General features: G+C 48.7%; 1 protein-coding gene across 5 annotated transcripts in view; it reads right to left on the bottom strand.

The window, feature by feature from the left end:
* The window catches only part of SH3KBP1 (SH3 domain containing kinase binding protein 1), a 340,123-nt gene extending 329,483 nt beyond the window's left edge, over window positions 1-10,640 (bottom strand). For 3 of the 5 annotated variants that reach the window (XM_047715297.1, XM_047715298.1, XM_047715301.1), the window contains exon 1: window positions 10,201-10,638. In XM_047715297.1, coding sequence (XP_047571253.1) covers window positions 10,201-10,204 — 4 coding nt within the window. In that variant the 5' untranslated portion in view covers window positions 10,205-10,638. Of the gene's footprint in view, window positions 1-10,200 lie in introns of all 5 variants that reach the window. The other 2 variants (XM_047715300.1, XM_047715299.1) reach the window with 2 other exon arrangements.
* Window positions 10,641-16,984: the final 6,344 nt, after the last annotated feature.

The following is a 16,984-nucleotide window of genomic DNA, read 5'->3' as shown; positions in this document are numbered from 1 at the left end:
ACAATTAATCATAATGTAAAAAGGAGGGAGAAATAATGGAAATGTCTGTCTGCTGCTATGGGCATGAACTCTGCCTGGGAGAATTTGGGAGAAAGAAAACACAGACAGCCTAGGGGGACGAGTGGGAGAGATCGCCAGAGAACCGGAGGGCTAGGACTGGGCAGGAGACCTGTCATTGTGAGCACTTCGTACCTTTCAAATTTTGAAACATGTAGATGTATAACCTCTTCCAGAAACTTTTAAAAATGCTTTTAAAATTTCCCCAGCAAGCAGCTGTAGTCTCAAGGCCCAATAAACAGATGAGCACTGTGAACTGCTCACAAATTCTGTCCTCAATGGGTGAGCCCCCTACTCCTATTCTTTCCCCAGGCCCCCCAAAGCTAATTACTTTCTTTTCATTTCTTTTCTGACAATTCAAAGGTAGCAAGTAAGCTAAAACATCACCATCAACTTCCCAACACTTGCTCTGCCAACCTCCTTAGGTGTCAACGATGAGCTAACTGACAGACTGCACCTGGGTTGACACCTCTGTTGTCCATCCAGTATTTTATGGAGAATAAAAGGGCGGGGAGAAAGCACTGGTTAAGTGATGAAAACCTACCCCATTTTGTTCATTGTGATGACAGGTTTGGGTTTTGGGTTTTTGAATGATCAAAACAGGAGGAAGGCAATGCCCATTTATGAAGTCATTCATGTCAAATGAATTTCACCCAGAAGCTAGTATGTAAAATGTTCAAGCAGAAGGTAGCATCCAGAACAGTCTGGTGAAGAAAATGAATATCCATGAAGAAACTGGCTAAGAGGAGGGGAGAGCAAAGCCAGGAAGGCCTTTTCCAGTTCTTATCCAAAACAACATTCAGGCACCTCCTTCCAGCTCTAGGCACAAAAATGAGAACTAGCTGGAATAATTAGGGAGGACACTAAGCTAATTAAAGACTTTTCACACAGGGAGTGGGTGTGTGATGGATAAAACTAGTGCAGCCCCAGAGGACCAGACCTAGAACAGGGCCCCAAGTCTTCCAAGTCTAGAATAGTCCAGAAAAATCCAGCCAAAACACAAGGGCTGGTATTTGCATACTGACTGATAAGAAGTTGAAATTTAAGGAGATGGTGATTTAAACTACCTGTTCACACTGTACCTATACACGACTTAAATTTATTAGGCAAAATGAGTAATTAATGACCAATTCAATATTTGTAGTATTTAATACAAGACACTGAGGAAGAAACAGCAGTATGAATTGAACAGGACTTTCCCTTGCCACTCTGTTCCCCACCGGGGGCAGACCAGCCTCCTGCAGGCGGTGTGGTGGGGGTGGGGTGGGGGGTGCAACTTCTGGGGCTACTGGAAGGAAATCAGCTTAAGGCCTTTGCTGGGCTTTTCTTGCCCACTGAATACAGTTCAGTGAGGACACGTATCCGTGAGGATTTTCTTTTGTTATTAGTGCTGTTCTTCTTCCTGAGGCTAAGTATAGGCCTACTTTATCACTGCAGTAAGGGCCATGAGCTACATTTTGCTTTGTTGAAGCGTCCCCTAATGAAAACTACAGACTTGCCTGTAAGACATTTACGCATAAGATAACAATCAAGTTGAAAACCAAGTGTTCATTGTCACCCAGGATGCCAGTGTACCTTTGCCAGCTAAAGGAATTTAGGCGAAGAAAGATACACCTCTGCCGGGCCTCTCTGCACAGATCTGAGAGCTGAGTTTGGCCTCGCAGTGCTTTCTCCTACGACTGAACTATCCTGAGGAACCGAGGTAATTGCCAAGGAAGTTATCCAAGTAACTAACTCACAAATGCTTCAGGATGGAAAAGGAAATTCACAATTCCCCCAAAGGACGACAGGGATGTAACCAAGGGAGGTGGCTAGAGGGACAGAGCAAAGACCAAGTGCCTCCCAAAGGAAACAATGAATAAAACATGTAAAAACCACAAGGCCATACTTTCCCTTTTTCCGTATTCCTTTGGAATCTTAACTGGGACCCTCGGGCTTCCGCCAAGTTGTTCTCCAAAATGCCTGGGTGGCCAGGAAGCCCCACGGGACATGGATTCTATGCTTCGAGCTAGATGCTTGCCAGGGAGCGGGTGATGAAAAGTTTTCAAAACAGACAGCAGGGCTGGCTGCTCAACACTCTGAATGTACTTAATGCCATTCCACTGCGGACGTAAAAATGGTTAAAACAGCCAATTTTACCACAATTTTAAGAACTAATAATGTAATATACCAAAAACCATTGAACTGCACACTTTGGATGAGTGAATTTTAAGACATGTGAATTACATCTCAATAAAACTATTGCTGTTCTTTTTTTTAATTTACCAGGGAAACAGCCTGTAGAAAGAGCCTCAGTGTGGGGAGCAGGGGCCTGGCGTTTACTGACCGCCTACCTGTATACGTGGTTAGTTCTTTCCAATTTTAAGGAAGCTGGGTCCTGCAGCCAGGGGACCATGTCTCTTTGCCTCTCAGAGTCTCAGTTTCATCATCTGCTGGTGTAGGCTGCCCTGACTGCCAAAGACCTTTCCAGAGCTTCAGTTGCAGGGACCGATGTGTGAGTGGCAGAAGGACCCACCATCTGCCACTCGGCACATAAGCTCATCCCGCTAGGAAGGCAGAACATCAGGGAAGCCAAACACGGGAGAAGTAAGTTTATAAGTCTGCAACCCAGGTACTGACAGAAGAGGGGCATGAGCTGTGTTAAGAAACTTTCTACTCAAAGAACAAAAAGGTGAAAGAGTAACAAAGAGGGGCGCCTGGGTGGCTCAGTGGGTTGAAGCCTCTGCCTTCGGCTCAGGTCATGATCCCAGGGTCCTGGGATCGAGCCCCACATCGGGCTCTCTGCTCTGCGGGGAGCCTGCTTTCTCCTCTCTCTCTCTGCCTGCCTCTCTGCCTACTTGTGATCTCTGTCAAATTAAAAAAAAAAAAAAGAGTAACAAAGAGCCCTGCTTTCCAGTGACCTCCCGGTTTATTCATAACACAAAGGCTGTGGCTACAGAGCAGACCTTGTGTCCAGAGCAGCTGATGACGAAGGAAGGAAATGGTGCTTCAACCATCTGTGTAACACTCAGAGTAGGCTTCCCCAACTTTTGGGGGCGGACAACTGCTAGGGGGCTGTCCTGTACACTGTAGGATGTGTGGCAGTGTCCCTGGCCCCTGGCCTCCGGCTCCCAGCTGCCAGTAGACTGCCCTCCCCACGCCAGCTGTGACAACCAAGTGGCTCCAAACATTGCCAAATGTCCCCCTGCGGGGCAAAACCGCCCCCAGTTGAGAACCACTGCCAGTGCGAATTTTCTATCCTGAACCTACAGTTCTCTGTCAAAGCCATGTGACATGCGGTGTCAGCCTTCTCACCCACTGCAACGCAGGCCACCGTGAACTGTCAGCAAACAGACCCGCTCAGCACGCCGCGCCTGGGGGATCTCCCGGAATTGCACACACACTCCTGGCAGCCAAGAGCCTCCGAGAATTTCAACAGTAACCATACTTGGGTGAAGGGGTTACTCATTCATTCATTCAGTAACATATGGCACTTACTGTATGCCAGGCAATGAGCCAGGGCAATGGCGTTTGGGACACCCTGTCAGAGATGAACAGACTTCATACAAGATGACATGTTCTATACCAACCTTCAGCTCAGGACAAAAAAGATGAACGAGGGGCGCAGCAGGCTGCATAATAGCCCTTTCCAAAGCTGTCCACATCCGAATCCCCAGAACCAGTGACTATGTTACCTTCCGTGGCAAACAGGACTGGGCAGATTGATTAAGTTAAGGGGCTTGAGATGGGGGCGGGGGGGACTAGCCCGAATTATCCAGGCAGGCCCAACACAACACAATGGTCTTTATAAAGGGAAGGCAGGAGGTTCATAGTAAGAGAGAGGATGCGAGGACAGAAGCAAGGTTAGCGTGATGTGGCCACAAGCCAAGGAATGTGGGCACCTCTTCTAGAAGCCAAAGACATGGATTCTCCCCTTCAGCCTCCAGAAGGAATGCAGCCCTGCTGACACGTTCGTATCAATCCAATGAGACCCATTTTGGACCTCTGACCTCCAAAAGGGTAAGATTACAAATTCATGCTCTTTTAAGCCACTGGGTTTGTAGTATTTTGTCACCGCAGCAAGAGGAAACTCACACAGCGAGACCAGAAGGCAGAGAAGAGAGTGGAATCCCTTCCCCATGAAGGGAACTTCGTGGGCAAGGCTTGGGGCCTGAACGAGCACGGAACAAACCAATGCAGGGGTGGCTCCCGAGCTTCCCAAAGCCTTTGCTAAGGCGTTCAGGATCTGAAGCGTCTGCAGAAGGGTGGGTGACATGGGATTAATTCCAGAAACTTTGGGGGCTTGACTACACCCTGAAAAGAGCTGAGAGAGGGGAGAGGGGAGGGAAGAAGAGGTAAAGCAAACAGCAAAATAGCTATGGAAGTGACGGGAAAGGTGGTGATCCCCTCCAGGATATGGACACTAGGGAGGAGAAACACTGAACTCAGTGGAGAGCATGCTCTGTTCGCGGGGCCAAAGACACACCTGGGTGAAGTTAGCTAGAAGGTCAGGAATAATAATTAACTTAACCAATTTTAATTTTGGGCTTCCCATGTGCCAGTACATGGACACGATAACCAAACAGATGCAGTTCCTGCCTTCCCTAAGCATGGAAGAGAGAAGCAGAAGAGTCAGTATCAGAGTGACACGACAGGAAAGAGACCCGACCGGCACTGCTGGCTTGGAAGACGGAAGTGGGCCATGAGCCAAGGAATGCAGAGGGCTCTGGAAACTGGAAAAAGCAAGGAAAGGGATTCTCCCCTAGAGCCTCGAGAAGGAATGCAGCCCTGCCCATATCTTGATCTTAGCCCAGGGAGACCTGTCTTGGGCCTCTGATCTCCAGAACTTTAAAGATAATAAACTTATGGCATCTGGGGGCACCAAGTGTTTGGTAATTTATTACAGCAGCAATCAGAAGCTAATACAGGTACCAGGTACAGAAAGCCAAGAACAAATACCAAAGGACAATGGCAAAGACCTCTGAGATGCTCTGGTAAAAGTCCAAGTGATGCTGAGATGGGCGGGCCAGTGGCACTAATGTCCGGGCGCCGGACAGCCGGCATGGACGAGATTCACAGAAGAATCAAGACTGTACTGTTTTAGTGACTCCGTCAGAGGTTTGTTCTGAACTAGAGCGTACTTTTCTCCTTCTCTAAGGCCATGTGTCACTTATAACAACAGCTTATATTGGCCCAGAGTGCCCATGCACTTGTCAGTGACCCATGTACTCTGACCCTCAGCTTTCTCACCTGTGAGGCAAGGAGGTTCTACACTCGACCTTGACTGTGCATCGGAACCACCTGAAGGGCTCCTTAAAACACAAATTGCTAGGCTCCACCTCCTTCCTCATTCAATGGGTAGAACTGGGGCCAGGGAATGTGTATCTCTAACAAGATCCCAGGGAGGCGGGTGCTGCTGGCCGGGGGGACCACACTCTGAGAACCACTGTACTCCACTCTCCTCTCACACTGAAGAGATTCAAGTATTTTCCTGCCCCGCTTCTCTCCCCTTACGAGCCACCCTGACTTCTTGGTTCTCAGCAGCTTGCTCTGTGTGACTCCGTATCTCCTGCCCCATTCGGGCATTTCAGTTGTCCAGTATACAACTGAACAGCTGAACAGCTTGCAGATGAGAGCTGGCACATGTTAAGGAAGGAGCCACAAAATATACCTAAAAAGCTATTATCCTCCCCAACATCCTAGTCTCTGTCCCTCTTTAATCACTTAGTTCAGAAAAGCAGCCCCTGCCATCCAAGAGCGGGCCAGGCAGGCTCCCCCAGTGACCAAACAATTCCCCAGGACACCAGCATCAGACAAGGCCACTCTGTGGCCAGGATGGGACAAGACAAAAACGAGACCACTCTGTAATCCTGTGTGAACACGGAGAACAAGTGAACCTTGTCCAAATCACAAATGTCCCCACACATGCCGGCATCCTGACTAACAGGAGGGACTGCTGCTTCCTCACCAGTCACAGCCTTTGTCGGGTCTTCCCTGCTTCTGGAGAAGATTGAGGGGGACCCCTGACCCTGGGATTACCTCGCTCCCGGCCAGCATCCAAACCAGAGCAACACCCAGCTTCCCTGAACGCTCCCCTAAAGCCCCTGCCACGGGCCCAGTCCTCCACATGATCCCATCCCACACTGCTCGCCGTGGTCCATCGCTGCCACGAGAAGAGAACCGCCTGGTCCATGCCAGGTGCGGTCCTGGGGCTGGGGGAGGAGCGGAGGCTGGAGGAGAGCGATGACTCCTACCCAATTTTCAGATTTCAGATTTCAGCTCAAACACAATCTCCTCAAAGACATTGCCTTGTCCTTTCCCCTCTGTAGCCTAAATCACATTGCCCCTCTCTAATCTCCTTTTGTGAGACCCAGCAGGGCTTCTAATCACATCTTGTCCCCAGTATTGCATTCAGGCCTACCTCTCCCACCAGCTGGAAAAGCCCAAGCTGGCAGGTGTGTGCCGTGCACTCATTCCTAGCACAACCCTGGCACAAATCGGACCAGTAAATACTGGATGGAGACTTGGGTGAATGGATTAATACTGACCACTGCATGAGATCTACTTTTTTTTAAAAAAAGATTTTATTTATTTATTTCACAGAGACAGAGATCACAAGTAGGCAGAGAGGCAGGCAGAGAAAGGGGAGGAAGCAGGCTCCCTGCTGAGCAGAGAGCCCGATGTGGGGATCGGACCTAGGACCCTGGGATCATGACCTGAGCTGAAGGCAGAGGCTTTAGCCCACTGAGCCACCCAGGTGCTCCTGCATGAGATCTACTTTAAAACAATTTCAAATACAAGAGCTGATGAGAGAAGGTCAGAAACGCAGCAAAAACTGAAGGTCTGTGCAACCAGGGAGGTACCAAGGTTTTGCCTGTGCTGTGACGGGTATAAGGGGACAAAGTAAAGGCCATGAATGATAAAGGGGGAGTCTTTTCTCCCATTTCTAACTTTAGACTGTTTGTGGAGACCAACACATTACACTCATTCTAGCTTTAGTTTAGCATAAGGCAATCTCCCACCAAAACAATACATTGCTAAAAACAGCCCAAACTTTCTTGTTACCCTGGAATTTTCTAAACAAAAATCATTTGCTGGGTTTGCAAATCCTCCAGTATTCACAAATCTGGATCGTTAATATTTGTGCAACCGTAATGACAAGAGGCCTTCCCTCAGTCTGGCACTGCAGGCATCTGCCTGCAAGCTCTGAGGGCACATTCCAAGTGGGCTTTTGTAAGAGGCCATTTTACAACTGGCTTCATTTCAGAGTTAGGGATTTAATGTTCCTCAGTTATTTTTCAGACTAAAGACTATATAAGGGGCGCCTGGGTGGCTCAGTGGGTTAAAGCCTCTGCCTTCGGCTCAGGTCATGATCCCAGGGTCCTGGGATTGAGCCCCGCATCACATCGGGCTCTCTGCTCAGCAGGGAGCCAGCTTCCTCCTCTCTCTCTGCCTGCCTCTCTGCCTACTTGTGATCTCTGTCTGTCCATAAATAAATAAAATCTTTAAAAAAATTAAAAAATAAAAAATAAAGACTATATAATTTCGCTGCGTTAGCCATCAACAGAAAAATCATTACCACGCCAGGTAAGATTGCAAGTGTATCAGACTGATACACTGGAGAAATCTTTTGAAAACCAGCGAGACCTGGGGGACTGGGGAATGGGGCTGGCTTGTGTGTGGACACACACCTGCTTCAGAAACAGCACTATGGTTGGCTCTCTCAGAAGATGTACAGAATCAAATCTTAAATACCTGTACTTCATTACAAATACACTGCTGAAGATGCTTTAGAAAATAACAGGTGTGGGGGGCTCCTGTCTGGATCAGTCGGTGGGGCATGCGACTCTTAACCGCAGGGTTATGAGTTCAAGCCCCACCTTGGGTGTAAAGATTACTTAAAAATAAAATCTTTTTTAAAAAAACCAACAATTCTTTGAAGCACCTGGGTCACTCAGTCGGTTAAGCATCTGACTCTTGATTTTGGCTCAGGTCACCATCTCAGGGTTGTGGGACCAAGCCCTGCTTAAGATTCTCCCTGACCCTCTCTTCCTACCCCTCCCCCATCCCTCTCTTTAAAAAAAGAAGAAAAAGACAACAGCAGGTGATCTTTAGCCATAAACTACTACAGACATTGTAAGTCCCACTATAAACATTTTAATGAATTAAATGACAGCATTCATTTTAATCCTATCGACTCAATAAAGTATTAACACTTGAAATAAAAGAAAATCAGTTTTTGCATCTCCTCGGCTTTGTAATGGTCACAGTAAAAAAAAATATATTAAGCTTAAAAAGACTATAAACTGCAGAAGCAGTGTATAATTTTCTTAGGAGGCTCTGGATAATGAAAACAGTTCAGGCTTGAATAATAAACAGGCCTGTTTCTTCTTAAACTGGACTCCTCTTCCTTCTGAGATACAGAAAGCACAGTCCAGCCACAGAAGACATTTGTATCTAACTTCTTTTTTGTGCAACCCTCTCAGGACCCACAAAAAAAAAGGAAAGGTGATCAAAATCTCATTTTTGGATACCTCAGGAAAAACCAACCTGTTACTAAAGTGATTAGTAATGTTTAAAGTATATATATTTCTGTTAATAAACTAAATCATCTTACTAGGTGCCAAAGCAAAACAAGAGCATTGAGCTAAGTGTTTTGTCTTCCACCAGGTAGGAGGGTTTCATACTCATTCATTCATTCATTCATTCAATAAATATTTATTTAGGGCCTGCCCCACAGCAGGTACCAAAGAAAACAGTGCTGAGCACTATACTTATGGTCATGGAACTTACAGTAGGGGAGATAAATGTTAAACTCAAATAAATGTGTAATGCCACTATTTCTTGAAAGGTGCAATAGGAGAAAGGGTAACAGAGAAACTAATTTAGACTGGAAGTAGTGCAAAGAGCAGAGAAGGGCACTGAGAAAAAGAAGTGACTGAGAAAAAAGTGACTCTGAAGCTGAGAGGCCATCAATTCGCCACCACTTTAGAAGAGGAAAACCATTTTAGCAAATGACCACAAATGGGATTTTAACTGCCTGTCAACAACTTACTGGGTTAAACCTCCCCCTTTCCAGTGCATTCCTGTTCAGGAACATCCTATGACAGCTTGCCTATCACTGTTAGACTCGCCTTCTCAAATCTTATTACCTAAACACGGAAAGGTCTCACTTTATTATGATTTATTATGATCTACAGCCTTCCTCTGCCTGGCCTAGAAGCACCCAAAAATAATCTGCCAAAGGCACGAAAGACAGAGACTGGCTTCCAGCAAGATATTAACTGCGTGGGCCACGCGATTACTAGCCCAGGCAATCACAAGTCCTTTGCCCAATAAAGTGCCACATCCTCTAGGCAAAGTGGCTCCAATATGCCAGAATCTATACCACATGGGACTCAGGGGACCTAACGGTTAGTTGCCTACTTGGAACTGATGTTCAATCAGTAAATCGAGGACTGGATCACCGGCTCCAGTTTCCAGAGCCTTCAGACTTAGAGGATGTAGGAAGTGGCCTTTGAGCATCCCGGAGCGGAGAGCTTGCCTGACTGAGAGAAGGCAGGCAGGCAGAGAGGGGGTCAGGACCGGAGGAAGAGGGGCTCCAAGACAGACGCGTCTGACGCTCAGGACCCGAGGATGGCACGCCAGGCCGGGTACTGGGGCGTTTCCCGCACCACCACCTCCCCCCACACACGTCGGCCCCCAGCAAAGGCAACCCGGCCCCTGGCCGCCCTGAGACTCCGAGATTCTGGCTTCCCCCTCAGCAGGGCCAGGGGGACAAACACCGCGACCCCGGGGTTGGGCTGGAGCCCACCAGCTCCCAATACCCACGTCCTCAGCGCAAAGGAGGGCGCGCTGGGGCGAGAAAATGGCCAAGACAAAACTCTCCCCGCCCACCCGAAGAGCCAACCACACCCCCTGCATCCCTCAGCCTCAGCCGCCCCGGGCCCCCACGGGGCTCTCGTCGGTGCCGCGCGGGCTCTGCAGGGACGCGAATGGGAGTAAATGGGGGTGCGCGAGGCAGGCAGGGTGCCCACCGCGGTGTCACCCGCCAGGGCCCTGCCCCCGGAGCGTCCTCCCGACTCCGCGGTCCCGGGACAAGCGCGCCGCCCGCACTCTGAGGTGGACACCCGGGCGTCGGGGCACGGGCAGTCCCCTACTCACCCATTGGCGTCGAGCCGGGCCGGGCCGCCGAGGCAGCGTGAAAGTTGGCGGAGGCGGGCGCGGGGGTCGGGCGCCGGGATCCGGGCGCGGGGATCCGGGCGCGGGGGCCGGGACGCGGCGACGACTGGGCCGGCTTTCTCCTCAGTAGCGGCGGCCGCGGCGGCTCAGCGCCGCCCGCTGCTGCCTCTGTTGCTGCTGCCGCTGCTGCCCCGTGGTGATTCCTGCTGCTGCTGCTGCTGCTGCTGCTGCTGCTGCTGCTGCTGCTGCTGCATCGCGGCCCGCTGCGCCCGGCTGAGCCGGGTTTCCTGCTCCCCGCGAGTGGAAATTGCGAAAAAAAAAAAAAAAAGAAGAAGAAGAAGAAGAAGAAGCGCCGCCCAGCCCAGCGCCCGGCAGCCGCGGCCGCGCAGCCCGCTCTCCCCCCTCGCCGCCGCCGCCGCCGCCGCCGCGAAGCGCCTGCGGCTCAGCCTGCTGTGGACGCGCGGCCGCCGAGGCGGGGCGGGGCCAACGAGGGGCGGGGCCAGAGAAGGGCGGAGCCTGCCCGGGGCGGGGCCGGCGCCCGGGGCGTCCCTGCGGCTGCGGCGCTCGACGCTCCGGCGCCCCCCTCACCGCCCGCTGGGGAGGGACCCAGCTCCGCGAAGCCGCCCCACAACCGCGGCGGCTCGGCTAACGCCCCGGGAAATGCCGCGAGACTCCTCGAGACCGGAACGGGGGTCGTGGGGGAGGGGGCGTCCGAGTGGAGGGGCACGTGGGAAAGGAGGTGGAAGCGGCAGATCCCCAGGGTGCGAAGAGAGGTCGAGGGCGGGTTGAGGGTGGGAGACCATGGGTAGGTGAGAGAATGAACACTGAGGTGATGGCAGGTAACCCCGGGATCGGGGATCAGGGCAACCCAAAATAAGCTTTCACAGAGCGGGCTGTTGGGAAGGCAGAAGAAGGGGTCCCTATGGAGGGAGAGAAATGCTACATCCATTCAGTGCAGCGTGGGAAAGGCCGGCCAAGTGCGAGTTCGGCTTACAGGATGCGGCGGAATGGAGATTCAGAAAGACAGAAAAGGACGCAGCGGGGATGGTGGGGCACATCGCCCCACACCTACGCTCGCAGAGACCCCTAACCCCGCATCCCGTGCCTCGGCCAGGTGGGGTTGGGCTGCTCACCTGTGTTCCTAGGCTCTGATGTTCCCAAGAATCTCCTGAGGCAAAGGCTGACTCCCTCCCCAGCAAGGTACTGTGCCGCACTGGCTCCCCAGACCTGGGCAGTCAACCTTTGAATGAGCGCTGAAATGAAAACAGGGAATTCATAGGTAACTCACAAGCTCCTTTTTGGGTCCATTCACCACTACACCTTTCGCCATAAATACTCTGCCAGCCAGCACCACGTTCACTTACTATCCGCTTATTTCCTTTTCCCTTTCCACCATCTGGTGGTAGGAAGAGATAGTGAAATAGATGGGAGACATTCAAAAAGAGAGAAAATAAAAATAATTAAGAAGTCAAATCATTGGCCCCTGGAAAACGAAGGAGGCTGAAGGTTAGTGGACCCAGAGGTGACCAATAAAATCTGGCCCCCTACCCAATATAGGGCTGTGGTCATAACTGACCCATGATGTTGGGGCAACTCTGGTAAATTGGTTACATCCTGGGATTTTTTGCAGAAAAATGTTCTTATAATTGTTTCATTAGCTTAAAAAAAAAAAAAAAAAAAAACAGGGGCGCCTGGGTGGCTCAGTGGGTTAAGCCGCTGCCTTCGGCTCAGGTCATGATCTCAGGGTCCTGGGATCGACCCCCGCATCGGGCTCTCTGCTCAGCAGGAAGCCTGCTTCCTCCTCTCTCTCTGCCTGCCTCTCTGCCTGCTTGTGATCTCTGTCTGTTAAATAAATAAAATCTTTAAAAAAAAAAAAACCAAACCTCTCACAGTCAGGGTCTCACTAACAAGAGATCAGTAACATCAACTTTCTAAACGCTTTTATTGTGTGTCAGAGCAATCTAAATAACAGGCTAATCAAGGGGGAGAAGACCCATCCATGGAGCTACAGAGAAGGTAGTAGTGACATCAATGGCACACTCCCAAGGAAGGGATTAAAGAACATGGGAATTAAGAATTTGAAATGTTGGAGGCACAGATGAATACTCGTTATACCTGCTCCAGAATCCAGGGTGCCTCACTCATTACGGTGCCTTGGCATATCAGACAGACAAGGCCTCGTGATGGGATCTTAGAGTGGACAAACACTGAAACCCATAAAGCCTGGCTAAGACCCACTGTTACTAGGACTTTTTATTTTCTTGAACCCCACCCAGAAGAGCTAGTCTGGGGTCTGCCCGAATTCGGAGGTAATTCTTTTCACTAAGGCCATGATCACTGGGCCACCTTATGCATCTCTCAAGAAGACTTGGAGCCCTATAAATGGGCATGTTTCTTTCTTTTTTTTTTTTAAGATTTTATTTTTTTTTAAAGATTTTATTTATTTATTTGTCAGAAAGAGAGAGAGAGAGAGCACAGGCAGACAGAGTGGCAGGCAGAGGCAGAGGGAGAAGCAGGCTCCCCACATAACAAGGAGCCCGATGTGAGACTCGATCCCAGGACGCTGGGATCATGACCTGAGCCGAAGGCAGCTGCTTAACCAACTGAGTCACCCAGGCGTCCCAAAGATTTTATTTATTAATTTGACAGAGAGAGCAAGAGAGCACAAGCAGGGAGAGCAGCAGAAGGAGAGGGAAAAGCAGGATCTCCACTGAGCAGGGAGCCAGACGTGGGACTTGATTCCAGGACCCTGGGATGATGACCGGAACCAAAGGCAGACGCTTAAGCATCTCAGCCACCCGGGTGCCCCAACTGGGTCTGTTTCAACCCAGGAAGAGCTGAGCTGGACTTGTGGTGGGCTAGCATCTCGGTGCTGAGGATTTTCTGCTGGCTGCCCCATGCATTCTCAAACCAATGGGCCCAAAAGTCTTTGAACAGCATCAGTGAGACGCACCATGGCTTATCTGGATGTTGCCGAGACCAATATGCCTAAACCAGCCAACTGGCGGCTGAATTATATAGGACTCAAAAAAAAATCAGCAGCTTGTCTCATGTCCTGCTTATTCTTACTCATGTCCCTGTCCTACATGCGGAAGACAGTCTTCTTGTTTACGTTTTTCCCCCAGCTTTGCACGGATGAAGATAGACAACCTGAACTTTTGTGTCTTGTTTTGGCTCTGGTCTATTTCAAGTCATACCTTTCCTTCTTGAATCAGAGAACTGTGTCCCTGCTCCTTGATAGGCGTATGTTTCCTGCATGGATAAATTTGTCATTTTAAAAGAAAGATTTGTTGGGGCGCCTGGGTGGCTCAGTGGGTTAAGCCGCTGCCTTCGGCTCAGGTCATGATCTCAGGGTCCTGGGATTGAGTCCCGCATCGGGCTCTTTGCTCAGCAAGAAGCCTGCTTCCCTCTCTCTCTCTCTCTGCCTGCCTCTCCGTCTACTTGTGATCTCTCTCTGTCAAATAAATAAATAAAATCTTTAAAAAAAAAAAAAAAGAAAGATTTGTTTATTTATTTATTTATTTATTTATTTGAGGGGGAGAGAGGCAGAGTGAGAGAGTCTCCAGCTGACTTCCCACTGTGCACAGAGACTTACTTGGGGCTCCAGCCCAAGACCCTGAGGTCATGACCTGAGCCAAAATCAAGAGTCCAACGTTCAACTGACTACGTCCCCCAGGTACCCCGATAACTTTGTCATTTTATCATAAAAGAAAGACTGATGGCGGGACGCCTGGGTGGCTCAGTGGGTTAAAGCCTCTGCCTTCGGCTCAGATCAAGATCTTAGGGTCCTAGGATCGAGCCCCGAATAGGGCTCTCTGTTCAGCGGGGAGCCTGCTTCCTCCTCTCTCTCTGCCTGCCTCTCTGCCTACTTGTGATCTCTGTCTGTCAAATAAATAAATAAAATCTTTTAAAAAAAGAAAGATTGATGGCAAGATTAAACATTTTTGAAAATCCCAAGCTGTACCCTCATTTTATTGCCTTAAGTAAACTAAATGGTATGAATTCTACTCAAACACTGTAGAGTTTTTTCACTTTAAGTTTCTCTAAATTACAAAAGTGGATATTCTTACACACACACACACACACACACACACACACACACACTTACAGTTTGGTTCTCCTGAATTGTTCCTATTGTGCTTTTATTCTTCCTTCGAGAAACTTGCGGTGACCAGCACAAGGGTAGTTCATGTCAAAATTCGAATCCAGCTGCTGACTAGAAGAGATGTGTAATTCCTCATCCCGCCTCCCTCTTAAAGGAGTGTTGCTTAACAGAATAGTTAGTGCCATATTTCAAATTACATGAATTCATCTCATGAATATTGCTAAATAAATACAGTTGTATTTGATGTCACATCTTCGTCCCACTGAACTCCCATTCTGACCAGGATGGATGATGCATTTGGGGAATGGCGAGTAGCAGAGGTGTGACACTTAAAACGACAGCATATGACCTAAGAGGCCCCTTGGTGTTACTGAGGGGTGGTGACATTCTGGATAAAGATGTAAGGCACTTGAGCTTCTGCCTGGGTGGCTCTTACAGCTGCTCGTGCTTGCTCTCTTCGAGTCCTCAGACTTGACATCCGTACTTCACATATAATGAATGATACTTTGATTTGATAACCTTTCATGGCATCTTTACATTAATAGAAATTATATACAAAGTGCTTTACAAAAGACAGTCATTATCTGGTGCTTCTGATGAGCTTTACGGAGAAACAGAAAACCACATGGTACCAGAGAGTAAGGAAGTGCCCAGTAAAAATGATGGTGCAAATCAAAAGGGCACAGAAGCCAACTTGAAAGAGCTCCCAAAGGCCAAAGCTGGGACAATTCAAGCAACATGTAACAATTCTGTTGGATTATAACCAAAAGATACCATAAAAGTTCAGTCAGGGAGAGGGGACAAGTCTTCCCTACAGAAGAATTCCAATCTATAAATGTAGAAGTGAGGGAAAGCGGAAATTACCATCAGAACACCACAGTACTAATTGACACAGGCACGATCCACCTCAAATTTTCCAATTGGTGGGCATGTAAGTGAAGGAGAAACTCTGGCAGTCCAAGAAAGCAGTCAAGGCTTTCGGCTGACACGTTTGAGGCAGGCTTTTCCCTTCTTCCTGTGTATCAGGCATGCTGGGTTCAAGGTAACATGTCCAGATCACATCAAAAGCCATGGGAACAACATCTTGCTCTACCGCGGTTTATTTGGCTTGATAACCACTCTTGGAATGACCCATTCGCTCCTCCTTTTATCTTTTCCAGTGAATCCTTTGTAACAAATCCAAGAAAACTCGTTTTGCCAGCTCTATAGAGATGAAAACTAATCAAATCAAAGAAGCAGGCCTTTTGTAAGATAGCTGAACTATGATTATCTTTACAAGGTTTGTAGGAAAGGCTTGCTTTGCAAAGGAAAACACAAAGGAAGTCACTAAAAGTTGAAATGTGCTCTCCCACAAGGCTATAAAACTGGAATAGGGTGTTCCTGATTAAAAATCCAAAGGCTGGGGCACCTGGGTGGCTCAGTGGGTTAAGCCTCTGCCTTCGGCTCAGGTCATGATCTCAGGGTCCTGAGATCGAGCCCTACATCGGGCTCTCTGCTCAGCGGGGAGCCTGCTTCCTCCTCTCTCTCTCTGCCTGCCTCTCTGCCTACCTATGATCTCTCTCTCTGTCAAATAAATAAAAAATTTAAAAAAAAAATCCAAAGGCTGCCTGAGTACTTGACTTCCCAGTTGATCAATCACAGGAACTTGCATTTTAAAGATTTCATTTATTTATTTGACAGACAGAGATCACAAGTAGGCAGAGGCAGGCAGAGAGAGAGAGAGGAGGAAGCAGGCGCCCTACTGAGCAGAGAGCCCGATGCGGGGCTCAATGCAGGGCTCGATCCTAGGACCCTGGGATCATGACCTGAGCTGAAGGCAGAGGCTTTAACCCACTGAGCCACCCAGGTGCCCCAGAACTTGCATTTTAAAACACACAAAAAGAGCTGCAGGATATAGGCTAACTTGCCTCAAACATTTTCCCATCCTTTTTCACAGTAGTCTTTATCTAAGAATATAGTAAACTGGGAGAATAGTCCTAGGAGATTAACAAGAAATATAGTTTGTACTGTTTTCTACCCACTCTACCTGCCCCCCCACCATTACAATGGGTCATGTATAAAGAAGGATATTATTACAAAAAAATGAATGAAGTGATATTCCAAAAAAGATCCAAAAGCAGTAGACATTAATTTCAGATCACATGTGTGAAATATGCATTTAATAAATATGAACAACTTTAAATAGAATAATTGGCATTTAACATAGGAATAAACCATCCTAACTGGCCAGTTTTTAAAAATGGGAGTTGATTGATGATTGAGGACTTTTTAAAAATATTTTATTTATTTATTTGAGAGAGACAGAGACAGCAATAGCAAGAGAGAGCATAAGCGGGAAGGAGGGGGAGAAGCAGACTCCCTGCCGAGCTGAACTCCCGGCAAGAGACTGGATCCCAGGATCCGGGGTTCACCACCCAAGCTGAAGGCCAACGCACCGCCAACAGAGCCATCCAGGTCCCCAGCTGAGGGCTTTTGATCTTAACAATTATGAAGATTTCAATGTAGGAACTGCTAGGGGTACCTGGGTGGCTTTTAGCTGTCCAAGTCTTGGTTTCAACTCAGGTCATGATCTCAAGGTTGTAAGATCGAGCCCCACGTGGGGCTCTGCACTCAGCCCAACGTCTGCTTGAGACTCTCTCCCCCTCCTTCCTCCTCTGGCCC

Source organism: Lutra lutra, chromosome X, assembly GCF_902655055.1.
Source record: "Lutra lutra chromosome X, mLutLut1.2, whole genome shotgun sequence".
Taxonomy (NCBI): domain Eukaryota; kingdom Metazoa; phylum Chordata; class Mammalia; order Carnivora; family Mustelidae; genus Lutra; species Lutra lutra.
Note: the sequence above shows the minus strand (reverse complement) of the source record. Positions and strands in the feature narration are given on the sequence as shown.